This window comes from Scyliorhinus canicula, chromosome 10 (assembly GCF_902713615.1).
Source record: "Scyliorhinus canicula chromosome 10, sScyCan1.1, whole genome shotgun sequence".
Taxonomy (NCBI): domain Eukaryota; kingdom Metazoa; phylum Chordata; class Chondrichthyes; order Carcharhiniformes; family Scyliorhinidae; genus Scyliorhinus; species Scyliorhinus canicula.
In genome coordinates this window covers 171,677,963-171,693,780 of record NC_052155.1, presented here as the reverse complement: position 1 = coordinate 171,693,780, position 15,818 = coordinate 171,677,963, and the positions used below count along the sequence as shown (strand labels likewise).

The window sequence follows — 15,818 nt, the reverse complement described above, 5'->3', positions numbered from 1 at the left end:
GGGGCGGCACGGTGGCGCGCTGATTAGCACTGTTGCCTCACCCGGGTTCGACCCCGGTCCCGGGTCACTATCTGTGTGGAGTTTGCACACTCTACCCATGTCTGCGTAGGACCCCCCATCCCCCGCACTCCCTCAACCCAAAGATGTGCTGGGTAGGTGGATTGGCCACGCTAAATTGTCCATTAATTGGGGAAAATTACATCGCTCCTTCGCACCATCATAAAGATTGACACAGCAGCTGGGTTGGAGAGTAAGGTAGAGGAGCCAGCATGAGGTGAAATTACCAGCATTGCAGAGTAGCAGCAGGTATTAGCGGCAGAGAGTGCCCTGGAGGCAGAAGATACGATTGTCTCTCAGTTTTGCTGTGGCGTGAAATGCAAACTTCAGACAGTCCAGCAGCGAGGAGAAAGCTCCTTCCTTCGCAGCAGAAGTTACATCAGTTATTGGGAAGCCTTTCACAGAATTTCACCATCATGGCTGAAACCGTGGAAGAGATCGCTTCCAGCCTCTGTGCCGTCCTCTCCCAGAGCATCCTCTCCTTGAGGTCTATTTAGGAGAGTGTGATCATCTCCAGGGCACTGCAGACCGGCCTGCACAATAAGCTCACAACTTGCAATGCTTTCACAAAGGTTCAAACTGTTTGCAAGTGCACTCTTGGTTCAAACCTGTGATCTGTCTTGGACAGATTGATGGAGCTAACAAAATGTGTCTTTTGTAGCGTTAAACTGAACTTCTGCAATCTGGTCTCCAATAGAAAATTAAATATGTAAATAGGTTGACGCACATGGAAATTTCTGATAACTTGCAATAGTAGAAAATTACAGCTCTCCTACAGAGTAGTATTCAACGAGGGTAGATGATTTTAAACTGTACCATATAGTAAAACAGTTTTATTTTTAACCAGAGATGCCACAGAGATGAGTTTACCGTTGTGTGTGCAGAGCACAGGGCCAGTGCAAGGACTGGGCAAGCCAGGCAGTTGCCTGGAGCAACACAATTTGCTTTTGCGACAAAACTCTGAATATCGATTCATGAAACTCAGGGGTGAGAATTTCCCACCAAATGGTGGATTTCTGGCGTTGCAATTTTGGAAATCCACCATTCACATCTTGCTCTCCGATCTTCAGGCCAGAAACAAACCGGAACTGTTAGGTTTACCGACGGTTGCGGAGTAGGAATTGCTACGTCTGACCTTTGGGCAGCTTTGACTGTGTGATACTACCTGCCCTTTCCCACTCTCAGCAACTATCAGTTTCCTTTTTACAAACAAAAATTAACTCATTTGAACTGACGGTGGCCGAGAGTGGGAACTGACAGCAAAACGGTGATTGGGGGCGCGGTAAGAGTAGGAAAAAAGAGAGGTCCTCCATGAATCATAGATTCTGCCTCTCCCGTGCTGATTGTGTCAGCTGCTCCGGGGAGGGGGAGGGGGGGGGGGGCAAGGGACTTTTGGCAGCACCGTCACCAACAATTTGACCAGATTCTCCAGGGGCAGCCTGATCCGTTCGACATCCTTCATCAGACCGAAGATAAGAAGCAGAATAAAGGAAAGAGGAGACAAGAAGCAGGCTAAAGCCCAGAATGGGTTGGGAAGGGAATCTGTACCAGGCAGGGATGAGGGTGGGAGTTTGTACAGGGCTGGGAAGTCTCGACTGGGCTGTTGCTCTAGATGTGCAGGGCTCTCTGCGTCTGAGAGTGGAGCCCTGGCCAGAGATTGTCAGGGCAACATTCCGAGACCTTTCTCTCAATTCAAGAGGGTTCTGGGCAGCCTTTTCAAGTCAGGACTATGATGGGCCTGGTGATATTGATAATTGTAAGGGAGAGGTGATAGACTGTTGAGAAATGTGGCTCCCCTCATTCCCACAGTGTGGCTGCAGCATAAAATTATAAATACAAAAGTTCATTCATATTAATGCACAATATGCATTTTGAAAGAAAATGACGGGAGGTTGAGGGCACAAGGCTATCTCGAATGCCTCATAATCTGGCAGAGCCTGGGACACGGCCTAGAATGGAGAATTGGAGATTTAATTCTACAAAACTACACAGTAATTATCTGACCTACTTTCAGCACTAAGGAGACCGACTCCACGCGGCGGCAGAGTCTCCTTAAATTGTCTCTCACATACCTTCAATAAAATAGATTAATAGTGACCTTTAGATTTCATGCAATGCGTACAGCATTCTAGTCTTCGCGTACCACTACTTTACTGCTGTAAAACAGCACATCCCCCGTCTCAGAGAGAGTAATGCGATAGCAGAGCTGATAACACTAAATATTAATCAGAAGGTTTCCCTGGTGAATTAGTGCACTATGTGGTTCGGTACTGGGGCAGCACGGTAGCACAGTGGTTAGCACTGTGGCTTCACAGGGCCAGGGTCCTGGGTTTGATTCCCGGCATGGGTTTGTGCGGAGTCTGCACGTTCTCCCCACGTCTGCGTGAGTTTCCTCCGGGTGCTCCGGTTTCCTCCCAGAAGTCCCGAAAGACGTGCTGTTAGATCATTTGGACATTCTGAATTCTCCCTCCGTGTACCCAAACAAGCGCCGGAATGTGGCGACTAGGGGTTTTTCACAGTAACTTCATTGCGGTGTTAATGTAAGCCTACTTGTGACAATAAAGATCATTATTCTTATGTATTTGTAAGTCCAAGCTTTAATCTTTGAATTGAGCTGATTTCTGTCAGGGCAGTACACGTGGGCAGAATATCTGCCCCTTCATGGGGACAAGGAGCTTGAAAGTTGGCACCACTAACAGGTGTGCTGTTTTGCCAGCACCATCCCACCACCTGCTCATTTTCTCCAGAAGTGAGATAAGGGTGGAGTGCTGCCCACCCACAAGTGCCAATTGAGCTAAGTTGAAGGCTTGGAGGTCTCCGTGGCTGCCTGCAGGTGGCCTCACAGTGGGATGTTGGGGTTTTAGTGCTCCAGGCAGGCTGTGAGGCCACCCTGCCTGTCTTACGCTGGAGAAGGGGACCCCTTGAGTACAGGATCAAGTTTGATTATGATGTTGTTCCCATGGTCTGATAGCCTGCCGACAGCCATAGTTCGGACATGGGGCCTAGTCAAATGTGGAAAATAACGGACGGCTGCCAAACTTTGGGGACCGAAATCAAAGCATTTGGGGAAAAGAGACTATACAGTTTTCTGTCAACAAGGAGCAAAGACATACAACCTTGCAGTTATGACACGAGGGATCTGCAAATGGTCAGATGACTTAGACCTCAACATGAACAAAACTAGATTTTATTCTTCTTCCTCCTTTCCCATGGATTTCCATTTCTCTTCTGTTCCCGAATCGTGTTGCGTGAGTCGCAACACCATAAAATCCACCATTGGACTTGTAACAATAAATCAATCATATACTTTACAGTGCAGAAGGAGGCCATTCGGCCCATCAAGTCTGCACCGGTCCTTGGAAAGAGCACCTTACCGAAGCCCACACCTCCACCCTATCCCCGTAACTTAGTAACTTACTTAACCTTTTTTGGACACTAAGGGCAATTTAGCATAGCGATTCCTCCTAACCTGCACATCTTTGGACTGTGGGAGGAAACCGGAGCACCCGGAGGAAACCCACGCAGCCACGGGGAGAACGTGCAGACTCTGCACAGTTGCCCAAGCTGGGAATCAAACTTCGGACCCTGGAGCTGTGAAGCAACAGAGCTAACCACTGTGCTACCGTACCGCCCGATAAAGAGTCAAACATACCTTAAATTTTCCAACTATTCTTTCATCATCAACACTGCCGTCATCTTCACTTGCTTTACCGCGAAAGAGATCAAATGTTTGTACCCAATCGCAGAATCGCTCAAATTCATCTTCTAGTTCTTTATCGTAGATCTTGCAGAAACAATTGACAAAGTTGTAGTATTTGTTCCAGTCATGAAACTAAGCAATGCAACCTACACTTGGTAAGTAGACATTTTTACTCAAACTAGCTTTGGAATTTACTGAGAGATGAACATCAAATGATGGAGATTTAGGCACAGCATTTAGAAAGATTCTACCCAATTTTCATTTTGCAACTTACAGTTATGACTGGGATACAATTTAAGATGATTTCAATGCTCATCAAATCAAGTTATTTTTAGCCGGTGAAGCTGATTGATAAGACCACATTTGGAATAATGCATGCAAGCTGGAGACCATTCCTGCAGAATGAGTATAGATATAATTGCAACATTTTGGAGAAAAATGACACAGGTGATTCTGGAGCTTGAAGATCAGGTCATGGAGGACATATAGATCCATAATATAATTGCATTTACAGCACTGCATGTGGGTCAAGAGAAGGAGATCTGTTCCTTCCCAGCCGAACTAGCAAATCTATTCACAGACTCTGATCGATCAAAACCCCATCTGAGGAGTATGATCTCTGCCAACCAACCCCTATCTCAATAATCTTCACCTGACCTTCCAATCTCCATCATCCCACCTCAATTAATCTCCACCAGCACCCTCCAATCTCTACCCCACCGATTACCGCCACCATGATCTCCAAAAAACCCTGATTTCCACCAACCCCATCATTTTCACAACCCCACCTCCACTCCGCCCCAAGATCTTCAACCCCTGATCTCCGCCACTCTTGATCTTCACCATTTCCTCTCCCCCCCCCCTGATTTCCCTCATCCAATCGCTTCCCCGTCAACCTCCACCACCCAATCTCTACTCCTTCGACACCTAGAGCCTTCCAACCTCCACCCCTCTGACACCCCCACTCTGCCCCTCGATCCCCACCAAACTCCAGAATATCCACCCACCTATAATCTGCCATCCCCCTCCTCACTCCCTATCTCCTGTCCCTAGCTGTCTCCTTGTGTCACAGGGTTTCGAGCCCATCAAGGGGCCACCCTGTCAATTAGGCTGGAAGTAATTTGAGAAACCCACAGAAAAGTTTAAAAGGACTTCTGCCCTTAACTTCCAACTCCTTCAGGTTTCCTGCAACTTTTCAGCTCCAGCTCCCTGCCCCCATCTGCCTCCACCCTGCTTTCTCTGCATTCCTGTGCAAAGACCAGAGCTGAAAATAAAGTTGCTTGGACCATAACAGTGTCACCCATGGAATGCAAATCCAAAAAGGAATGAATAATAGCAAATTACTGCGGATGCTGGAATCTGAAACCAAAGGGAAAATGCTGGAAAATCTCAGCAGGTCTGGCAGCATCTGTAGGGAGAGAAAAGAGCTAACGCTCCGTGTCTGATGACTCTGTGTCAAAGCAAAGGAATGAATAATGTTGGGTTTGGAGTAAAACTCATATCTTAGGGGCTGGATTCTCCGATTTCCATGCTATGTCCGGAGGATCCGTGGCGTTTTATGTGGGAAAATTTGGCGCGGCGCCGGCATCAATCGTCCGACCGGTGAGGGGTTAGCAGCCGCGCCACGTAAATGCACGGCCTTCCCGATATAAACGCCTGGAGAATTGCCGGATCCATGGCCTCGCATGCGCATGGCGATGACCTGCAGTGGTCTGACCCCATGGACATGCCCTCGCCACCCCGGGCCGACCCCCACCAGTACCCCCAGCCCTCGCCGAAGCCCCCCCCCCCATCCAGCAGCCCAGCTCATGCCGACTGTTCCGACGCTGGACCAAACATGCCCCGCGCGGTCGGCAATTCGGCCCGTCGGGGGCGGAGCATCGGGGGAGGGCCTTCAGGTAACGCCATGCGGCCTGCCCCTCGCTGTTTTGGAAGGGGTGGAGTTTCCGAAAACAGGCATCGCCCCCGATTCCCTTGCTAAAAAGGGATTTCCCCGCCCGATCGCCGATTACGAAATCGGAGAATCCCGTCCTGGATATTTGAAGACATTTCATTGAACAGAGGGGATTTTACTTTGTAAATTTAACGTGTGGATCATCTACTCCCTCAGGAAATTGAATGGGTGAGATGTTGCCATACTGGGACCAATTGGACACGTTTTTAAGAATACAAGGAATAGATGTGTTTCTATAATGAACAATATGGGGTATGCCCTTTTGGATTTTACCTCCAGAGTTGCTAGCCTAGAATTTAGTATTTTCTCCGTTTCGACAATTCTAACTCTCTTTCGTTTCTCATTGTCTTTACTGCCTGTGCCGTGTGCTCCCCGGACTAGAAAAAAGATAACAAGATTAAATAAGCGCCGAGCGCACGATTCTCCGAAATGGAGACAAAGTCCCGACGCCGGAGTGAAAACCGGAGTGTTTCACTCCGGCGTCGGAGTCCGCTCCCAGCCCCCTATTCTCCCGCCCCCGGGCCTTGGCGCAGCGTAAAAAGTGGTGCTCCTCCTTTTGAGAGGTCGGCACACCGATCGGTGGGCCCCGATCGAGGGCCAGACCCCATCGGAGGCCCCCCGCCCCCAGCGTTCCCGCACAGTTTCTGCCGGCAGCGACCAGGTGTGGATGGCGCCGGCGGGAACATGTCGGGTCGGAGCGGCCGCTCGGCCCATCCGGGCCGGAGAATGGCGGGGGTACCAGAGAATCACCGTTTTGAGTGTCTCGGGCGATTCTCCGGCTGGCGATTATCCATTTTATGGCACAACGCCAGTCCGACACCATCCTGCCATTCTCCCAACTGGCAAGAACGGCTCCGTCGATTTCTGCACCGCGCCAGCCGGAGAATCGCCCGAGACACTCAAAACGGTGATTCTCCGGTACCCATGCGCCCCATATATCACATTGTGCGCCATGAAAAGTTAAGTCAAGAAGTAAGAAACAACATTTCCTTCTTGGCTTTCCAAAAAACTAAATCTTAGTAATTATAAATATTAGAAATACATGTGATGTTTAGCATCGGCAATAATTATCTAGCATTTGAATTAACCTATTTTCCCCTTTCTACACAATTTTTATGATGTTCACTTAAATGCATGGCAACTATTCCCTTTGTGTGCGACCTGTAATAAATGCTTCACTAGAACACGTTTAAATGATTGTGCTCCAAATTATCCACAGAGAAAGTTTTCACTCTTTTTCTACCTTGAAATCCTTTGTATAATCGAGCAAAATCTGAAGGCTACGGGGGAAAAGAGCAGGCAAGAGTGAGTAATTAGGTAACTCTTTCACCGACACGATGGGCAGAATGATCTACGTCTGTGCTCCATCAACAAACTGTTCTAACTTCAATCACTTTGCGAATTACTCGCAACGCGCCCATCAGGTGACAGTGCAGTCAGCGGAGTCCTGACGACCGAAATGGTGCAACTTCATAAAATTACCCCAAATAAAATCAACAAAGCACATCAATGATGCGTGCATTACAGTTCACTCAAGGGGTCTGGGTTGCTGTGACACATACACTTTGTATGTCATCTGGAGCTGTATGGATAATGATGGATAATGATGGTGGGGGCTCCAATATCCATCCACAGCTGACTGTGAATCTCTCTTGGTTGTACTGCCCGCCATTGGCGCCTGTTGGAAGAATTTGCACGTTGACACTGGCGAATGGATGCGCCTTCCTTGGCCATCAGGCCCTGAAGTGGGACTCAAGCGGAGAGCTTCTGGTTCTGAGGCAGCGACACCACCCACTGCACTAAAACCTCCTCAGGTGCATCAGTATCCAGTAAGAAACCTAATAGCAACAGTTGGATACATTGCAGGCTCGTTCACTAACATGACTGACAGCATGTTAAATATTTTATAGCTATTACCTCTCCCTTTGGACCAAAGGCTTTGAGCGTTTACTTTATGCATCTAAATGTCAGATATCATAGGATGAATGTTATAAGGGCTCTGCGGCCAGTGTAGGTTGGGGTACGAAGACAACTGTGGCCCCCTTTTGGGGCATTTCCACTTTCCTGTGACAACGAATGACCAGAAAACTGAGTACAGCAAATCAGGAGTGTTGCCACCAACGGCCAATTTTTTGGTGAACATTCCTTTCTACCAGTGATATAAGGCCTTCATATTTATTAAATTGTAGTAGATTTTAGTTTAGACGGGCAGCATGGTCGGCACGGGCTTGGAGGACCGAAGGGCCTGTTCCTGGGCTGTACTTTTCTTTGTTCTTTGTTTGTTTGTTCTAATACCTCTAGATGGTGAAACTGCAGATTATATTTAGGAAATGTTTAAGCTTGTCAGCTTCTCTGTCCCTTTTTTTGTTAATTTATCAGGAGTTTGGGGCGTTCAGTTGGAGCCGTGCCATTGGTGGTCAGCTTTGGAGTGTCTGACTTGCCAGGGTTGCAGACAGGGACGACGGCGGGCGTCTGAGCCTTCGTCTCGCTAACGGCCTGCAGGCGAGTTCCGTTTGGTTGGAGATCCCCGATGCAGCCTAAGTCCTCGGCTTGATTGGGGAATTTGATGGAATTTCTACACATGGAGAAGATTAAAGTATACTTTGAGGGGGTCGATGGAAAGTTTCTACTTGAGTGGAGTTAGTTACCATCAGCAGTTGGGGGTGGGGACAGGGTTCATCTTGAAATGAAATGAAAATCGCTTATTGTCACGAGTAGGCTTCAATGGAGTTACTGTGAAAAGCCCCTAGTCGCCACATTCCGGCACCTGTTCAGGGAGGCTGGTACAGGTATCTTCTTAGCTGGGTTAAGGGTTTGCTAAGGTCCTGTTTTCTTTATGGAGCGGGAAGGAGTTCGGGAGGTCGGGATGGGTGTAGTTTAAGGATAGGATGGGATTGGGATTGTATTGTTGGTGGGTTTGTTTGTTGCAATGAAAACTTTGCTTGAATAAAATATTTTTTTAAATGGATAGGTGTCCAACAATTAGACATTTTGCTGTATAAGTGCTCACTTACCACTTTCACGTCCTTCAGCATGCAGACTGATACTTAAATCTCTCGATTTAGCCTTATCAGAAAGACAAAATTAAAATGAGTAGGTAGGCAACTTATTAATGTGACAGAGACATGTTTGCTTAATATAGCAGTCCTAAGAGATCAGGAGCGGTAGCATTGGATGATTTCTCTTGACCTATTTCCCAGATGTGGCAATCTAGATTCACACTGCTCCATTTATTTCAATGCATGCTGCTTGTGAGATCGGTACATAGAACCATAGAATTGCTGCAGTGCAGAAGAAGGTCATCCGGCCCATCGAGTCTGCACCGACCCTCTGAAGGAGCGGCCCACTCCCTTGCCCCATCCCTGTAACCCCACCTAACCTACACATCTTTGGACAGTGGAGCACACGGAGGAAACCCACGCAGACATGGGGGAAAAGTGCAAACTCCACACAATCACCCGAGGATGGAATTGAACCCGGAAAACTTTGTTAAACGAAAGTATGTTGAAAAAGTGGGAAAATCATTCACCCAAGTCTTAATTGGCTTTGCAGCATGTTTTGACCAATGATTATAGCAATAAAGTGTTTGGGGGATCTGTAGCAATGGGAATGGAATCAATGGGAGGAACTGATGAACACGAGTGTTCGTTGGGTGTTATCTAAAATCTGTGATGTGTGTCTTTCAATGTTTTGCAAGTTAGTGTTAGTACACATGGATGGAGGAATAATTGACGTTAAGTGTTTAGAATAAACCACTGCCCCATAGACAGGATGGGATGGCAAAGTTTGATGTATGAGTTCTGTCGGGTGGTAAAGTCGCCTATCTGAGGTGAAGACTTTTACCAGAGCTAAATAGGCCCCCAGGTTCTGTCGCAATTTGTGAACGCATTCATAAAGAATCAAATAAATAGAATTGTGTTGTGAGATTCGCCTGGAAGTACTAGCATTGAATTGTGTAACAAAGGCTCATTAAAGACAAGCACCTAACTCGGTTGGCTGGGCAGCTGGTTCATGATGTAGAGCGAAGCCAACAACAGCGTGGGTTCAATTCCCGTACCGCCTGAAGGTATTTCTGAAGGCCCCGCCTTCTCAACCTTGCCTTTCACCTGAGGTGTTACATAGATAGAACATAGAACAGTACAGCACAGAACAGGCCCTTCGGCCCTCAATGTTGTGCCGAGCCATGATCACCCTACTCAAACCCACGTATCCACCCTATACCCGTAACCCAACAACCTCCCCCTTAACCTTACTTTTATTAGGACACTACGGGCAATTTATCATGGCCAATCCACCTAACCCGCACATCTTTGGACTGTGGGAGGAAACCGGAGCACCCGGAGGAAACCCACGCACACAGGGGGAGGACGTGCAGACTCCACACAGACAGTGACCCAGCCAGGAATCGAACCTGGGACCCTGGAGCTGTGAAGCATTTATGCTAACCACCATGCTACCCTGCTGCCCCTAGTCACCTAAATCACCACCAGTCAGCTCTCCCCCTCTCTTCAAAGTGGAGAGCAGCCAATAGTCATCTGGGATTATGGCGACTTTACTAAAGACAAGCATCAGATCGGCATTTGTTGCAACTGAGTTGATGTTTAAGTAACTAAAGGAAATTGAACATGAAAGTCGTCCTACACCTGACATTGGGGTCAGTTGTCACACCTCCATCACTCCCTTAACGCTGAAGTCAATGACACTGATCAACAGTTGGATTGAGACCATGGTCGTGATTTTCCAGCCCCATTGTGGCGGGACCTGCCGTGTCAGATTTGACGCCCCAGCCAAAATTTGAATGGCCTTCGGCGGGACTGGATAATCCTGGCGGTGGGCGGGTCCTGAAGTCCCATCCTACAGCTCGGCTGATCATCAGGTAAATCCACTGACCCATTAGGGGGACCTATCAAAATTCTGCTTGCCTTCTGTTCAAATCAATTGAAAGTAATGGATTGTTCTTCTGAAAGTCAAACATTATCAGCAGAACGATATGCATTAAGTCACTACGTTAATTATGACGGAGCCCAAAAAGGAAACACAAAACTCACAGGTGTGAGTTAGTACTCAAATTACCGAACAGCACGTCTTTCGGCAATTGTGGGAGGAAACCGGAGCACCCGGAGGAAACCCATGCAGACAGGGGGAGAACGTATAGACTCCACACAGTGACCCAAGCCCGGAATCGAACCTGGGACCCTGGCGCCTGGAATCTACAATGCTAACCACTGTGTTAGTGTGCTGCCCTAATTTCCCAGTGCCGGGGAACTAATGGTCTCCCCAGCAAGGCCCGACTGGGCGACATTTAGTACTGGTCCACTGGTCACTGGAGACCCCCGGGCGATTGTGCTCTGTGCAGGGTGGTTGCCTGGCACTCCCACTGGCACCTAGGCACTTCCACCCAGGCAGGGCCATCCTGGCAGGGCCAGGGACCTGGGAGGCACTTCCAGGCTCGCAGGGGCAGTGCCAGGGTCCCAGACTGGCAGTGCCAGGGTCCCAGACTGGCAGTGCCAAGATGCCCGGGTACCTGTTCCAAGGGTTTGGCCGTGGGTGCCTTGCCCTTAAAAGGTGTGGCTCGAGGTACCCGGAAGAGATACGTTCGGTGCAGTTGGGGGTCCGGAGACCACAGTGTGCTTGCTGAGGGGGGTCGAAGGATTGGGGCTGCCTTTAGAAATGACAGCTGATGTCGCCAGTGCAGGAAATGACTTAAGTGCAGCCTCGATGGGGCGCCCCTGACTGAGGCGGAAAGAAACTGGCAAGGCGCCATTGATTGGTGGGGTGTTTTTCAGCGGAAACACCCCGCTGAACACCCCCAAAAGAGGACTCTGTTATTTCCTGTCAGTAGGGGCTGGTTTAGCACAGGGCTAAATCGCTGGCTTTGAAAGCAGGCCAGCAGCACGGTTCAATTCCTGTACCAGCCTCCCCGAACAGGCGCCGGAATGTGGCGACTAGGGGATTTTCACAGTAACTTCATTGAAGCCTACTTGTGACAATAAGCGATTTTCATTTCATTTCATTTCATTTTATTCAATCGCACCCTTTAGGCGGGATTCTCTGACCCCCCCCCGCCGGGTCGGAGAATCCCCGGGGGGCGGCGCGAGTCCTGCCCCGCCGGCTGTCGTATTCTCTGGTGCCATTTTTTGGGCTGGGCCAGGATTCCCGCCACGCCGGTCGGGGCCGTTGGCAGCAGCCCCCCCGGCGATTCTGCGGGCCCCGATGGGCCGAGCGGCAGTCCATTTTGGCCAGTCCCGCCGGCGTGAATCACTCAACTCATGTACCGGCGGGACCTGCAGGTAAGTCGCCGGGGGCGGTCCTCGGTGGGAGGGCGCAGGGGGGATCCGACCCATGGGGGGTTGGTGGGAGGGGCCATGGTGGCCTGGCCTGCGATCGGGGCGCACCGATCTGCGGGCAGACTTGTTCCGTGGGGACACTTCTTCCTTCTGCGTCGGGCCCCTGTAGGGCCGACGCGGAGAAGCGAACCCCCCCACGCATGTGCCAAAATACACCGGTCAGTCTGCACATGCGGGGAACCATGGTGGCCATTCCACGCATGCGCAAAATCACGCCAGCCCTTCAGCGCATGCGCGAACTCGCGCCGTCCCTACGGCGCCGGATGGAGCGGCACCAGCCCCTCTGGCATCCACCTAGCCCCTGAAAGTGCGGAGAATTCCGCACTTTCGGGGGCTGTTGACGCCGGAGTGGTTGGCTCCGGTTTTCCCGCCAGTGTCGGGCCATTGTCTTTGTTTCCACAATCCTGTGCATTTTCTTCGATTTTCCATTCCACATAGGTAGTTCATCTTAATCACAGATATTAACAATAAAATCAGTGAACTACTACAATCATTCTTATTGATCAGTGATAGCATTTCAATAAATGGTATAATTTCATGAGGAGCACATTTTAAACAAGCATTGTAAAATGAACATGTATAAATATTCCCTACACTGTCGGCTTTTACCACAGAAGCGTCGTGCTTTGACCACCAATCTATAACATTCTCGCTGTCAGTAGCGACAGAAGATTTCCTCCTTGAAGTGAACTTCCGCGACAACCTCCGCTTCTGAAATAAAGCAAAGCCAATGGGTAGTGATTTCAATGGAACACACATTTTCACTGGTTCTCTGAGGGGTGGTCCATATGTCCCAGGACCGCAGCAAGGGGGCAAACATTGGATTTACTGGCAGCAGTCTCACTTCCTGAATAAAGGAATTTCTTCACTCAGAGGTCAATCTTTGGAATTCTCTACCCCATTGGTCACCAGAGGCTGAGTCATTGAGCATGTCCAAGACAGAGATTGATAAATGCCTGGACATTAAGAGATCAAGGGGGCATGGGGATAGGGTGGGAAAATGGCACTGAGATAGAAGATCAGTCACGATCTAGGTAAATAGTAATGCAGGCTTGAGGGGCTGAATGGCCTACTTCTACTCCCATTTCCTACGTTCCAATGAATCAGGAGGTGCACTGTGTTTTTTAAAATTTAGAGTACCCAATTATTATTTTTTTCCCCAATTAAGGGGCAATTTAACGTGGCCAATCCACCTAACCTGCACATCTTTGGGTTGTGAGGGCGAGACCCATGCAGACACGGGGAGAATGTGCAAACTCCACACGCACAGTGACCCAGAGCCGGGATCGAACCCGAGGAGCTGCACTGTTGGGACCTCACTCCACACAATCCCGGAGTTCCAATTCTGAATTTTGGATGGACATCCCGCAGGGTACTTGTGTTCGTTGGATCTGGGGTCAACTAACAGGTTGTGGAAGATCAAAAAACCCTCCCACCATTCAGAACTAATCACCCTGTCAGCTGACATGAAGTTGATAATGGGGCATGGTGGGCACGTTCACATTATGGTCCCTCAGGCTGACAACCTGCACATCGTTCCATTGCTTCGCACTATTCTCCAAGTGAACATTGCCCAGATACAACAACAGCCTTAGCGAGAATAAACTAAGCATACGCAACATTGAGTTAAAACAATAGCAGCCAAGAATGGTGCCAAAACTATCCATTACCTTGAGTTCATTCAAACAGAGGTGAAGGGCTAGTTAAATGCGTTCAGCAACTTTGTAGACTTAGCTATCGTGATAACACAACCTAGTGTAAAACCTTGAGAAGTTATTACGCTTATCATTTATGAAATATCATTTCTAAATGTTGAGAAATAATTTCTTGTGCAAGTAATTTTCAGTACATTTGTAAGTTTTGTCCTCCTGTTTGACAATCTGTCTTTCCTCCTCCCATTTGCCGTCTCAGATGCAATGAGAGGTGCAATGGGCTGAGGTGGGGTTGGGGGGGGGGGGGGGGGGGGGGGGGGTCCCAATAATCCAGCCAATTTTGTATTTGAACTAACATTGTTGTAATATGGGGCGGGATTATCTGAAAATGGCTATGTCCCCACGCCGTAGGGAAAACCGGAGCCAACCACTCCGGCGTCAACAGCCCCCGTGAGGAAGTGAGGAATTCTCCAATTTTTCGGGGGCTAGGTTGACGGCGGAGTGGTCGGCGACGCTCCAGCTGCCGACGAAGAGCGGTCCGGCCGGTGTATTTCCGCGCATGCGCGGGGGTTTCCTTCTCCGCACCAGCCCCCGGGAAAATATGGTGGAGGCCTACGGGGACCGGCGTGGAGGAAAGAAGGCCCCCCATGGAACCAGCCCACCCACAGATCGGGAGGCCCCGATTGCGGACCAGGCCACCGTGAGGGCACCCGCCGGGGTCGGATCCCCCCCCCGGACCGCCTCCGCACATTTACCTGCTGGATCCCGCCGTGCGTGAGGTGAGTAATTCACGCCTGCAGGACAGGGCAAAACTTTACAGCCACATGGCCCATCGGGGCCCGGAGAATCGCCGGGGGGGGGGGGGGGGGGGGCGGGCGCTGTAAACGGCCCCCAACCGGCGTGGCGGGAATCCCGCAGGACCCCGAGAAACAGCGCCAGCGCAGGGTCGGGGAATCCCAGCCATGGTGTCAGCTGTAGCGTCTCAATTACGAGGAGTCTGACACTTCCATATTTAAATATGAACCATTTATCGTGAATCTTTAAATAGTTACAGATCTCAATTAATGGCATGTATGGAGCTTCTGTCTCCACGCTGACTTTGCTCTGAGTCTATTACCATTTGTCTCTAGACATCATATCATCAACAATGCTATTCCAGTCTCACATTAACTCTTGCTCTGCCGAGCATCTTTTCATTACAATGGCATGTGGGCATAGAATACAACAGCCCCCTTTCTTATCAATACAAAATCTTTGTCCCTTCCAATGGAGTATAACTATTTGCAATACAATCTTTGTTATCCCTTTCTCCAAGAATGCTACATTTTCTTGCAGTTACAGCTTTAAATGTCATTGCCCCTTTAAGGCTCTAAGTGCAGTAACCAATTTTTCCCACTCAGATTACCTGCAGCTGTCCGTTTCTGCTCTTGAGTTTTTTGTGTGCTTTACCGACTTCCTGCGACATCCAGTCGTGACTGGTGGGGGACAATTAAACTCTCCTCCGGTTGGAGTTATACCGAGCAGAAAGGAAAGTAGTTGTGGCTGTTGGAGATAATCATTTCAGTCCCAGTAAATCACTGCAAGAGGTCCTCAGGGTAGTGTCCTCGGCCCAACCATCTTCAATAATTTAATCAATGAACGTGGGGATGGTCGCTGATGATTGCACAATGTTCAGCACCATTCACAACTTCTCAGATATTGAACAGTCTGTGCCCATAGAACATAGAACAGAACATAGAACATAGAACAGTACAGCACAGCACAGGCCCTTCGGCCCTCAATGTTGTGCCGAGCCATGATCACCCTACTCAAACCCACGTATCCACCCTATACCCGTAACCCAACAACCCCCCCCCCCCCAACCTTACTTTTTTTAGGACACTACGGGCAATTTAGCATGGCCAATCCACCTAACCCGCACATCTTTGGACTGTGGGAGGGAACCGGAACACCCGGAGGAAACCCACGAACACAGGGGGAGGACGTGCAGACTCCACACAGACAGTGACCCAGCCGGGAATCGAACCTGGGACCCTGGAGCTGTGAAGCATTTATGCTAACCACCATGCTACCCTGCTGCCCCAAATCTGGTAAGACTTAGATGATAC

The 15,818-nt window shown here is 49.4% G+C and overlaps 1 protein-coding gene across 1 annotated transcript in view; it reads right to left on the bottom strand.

Annotated features, from left to right (window-relative positions):
- Window positions 1-15,818, bottom strand: part of fer1l6 (fer-1 like family member 6) — a 193,624-nt gene that overhangs the window by 46,354 nt on the left and 131,452 nt on the right. Inside the window, exons 27-30 of the mRNA XM_038810140.1 lie at window positions 12,653-12,769; window positions 8,726-8,777; window positions 5,985-6,088; window positions 3,710-3,841 (exon numbers count right to left, since the gene is read on the bottom strand). Of these exons, the coding sequence (XP_038666068.1) occupies window positions 3,710-3,841; window positions 5,985-6,088; window positions 8,726-8,777; window positions 12,653-12,769 (405 nt within the window). The remainder of the gene's footprint in view (window positions 1-3,709; window positions 3,842-5,984; window positions 6,089-8,725; window positions 8,778-12,652; window positions 12,770-15,818) is intronic.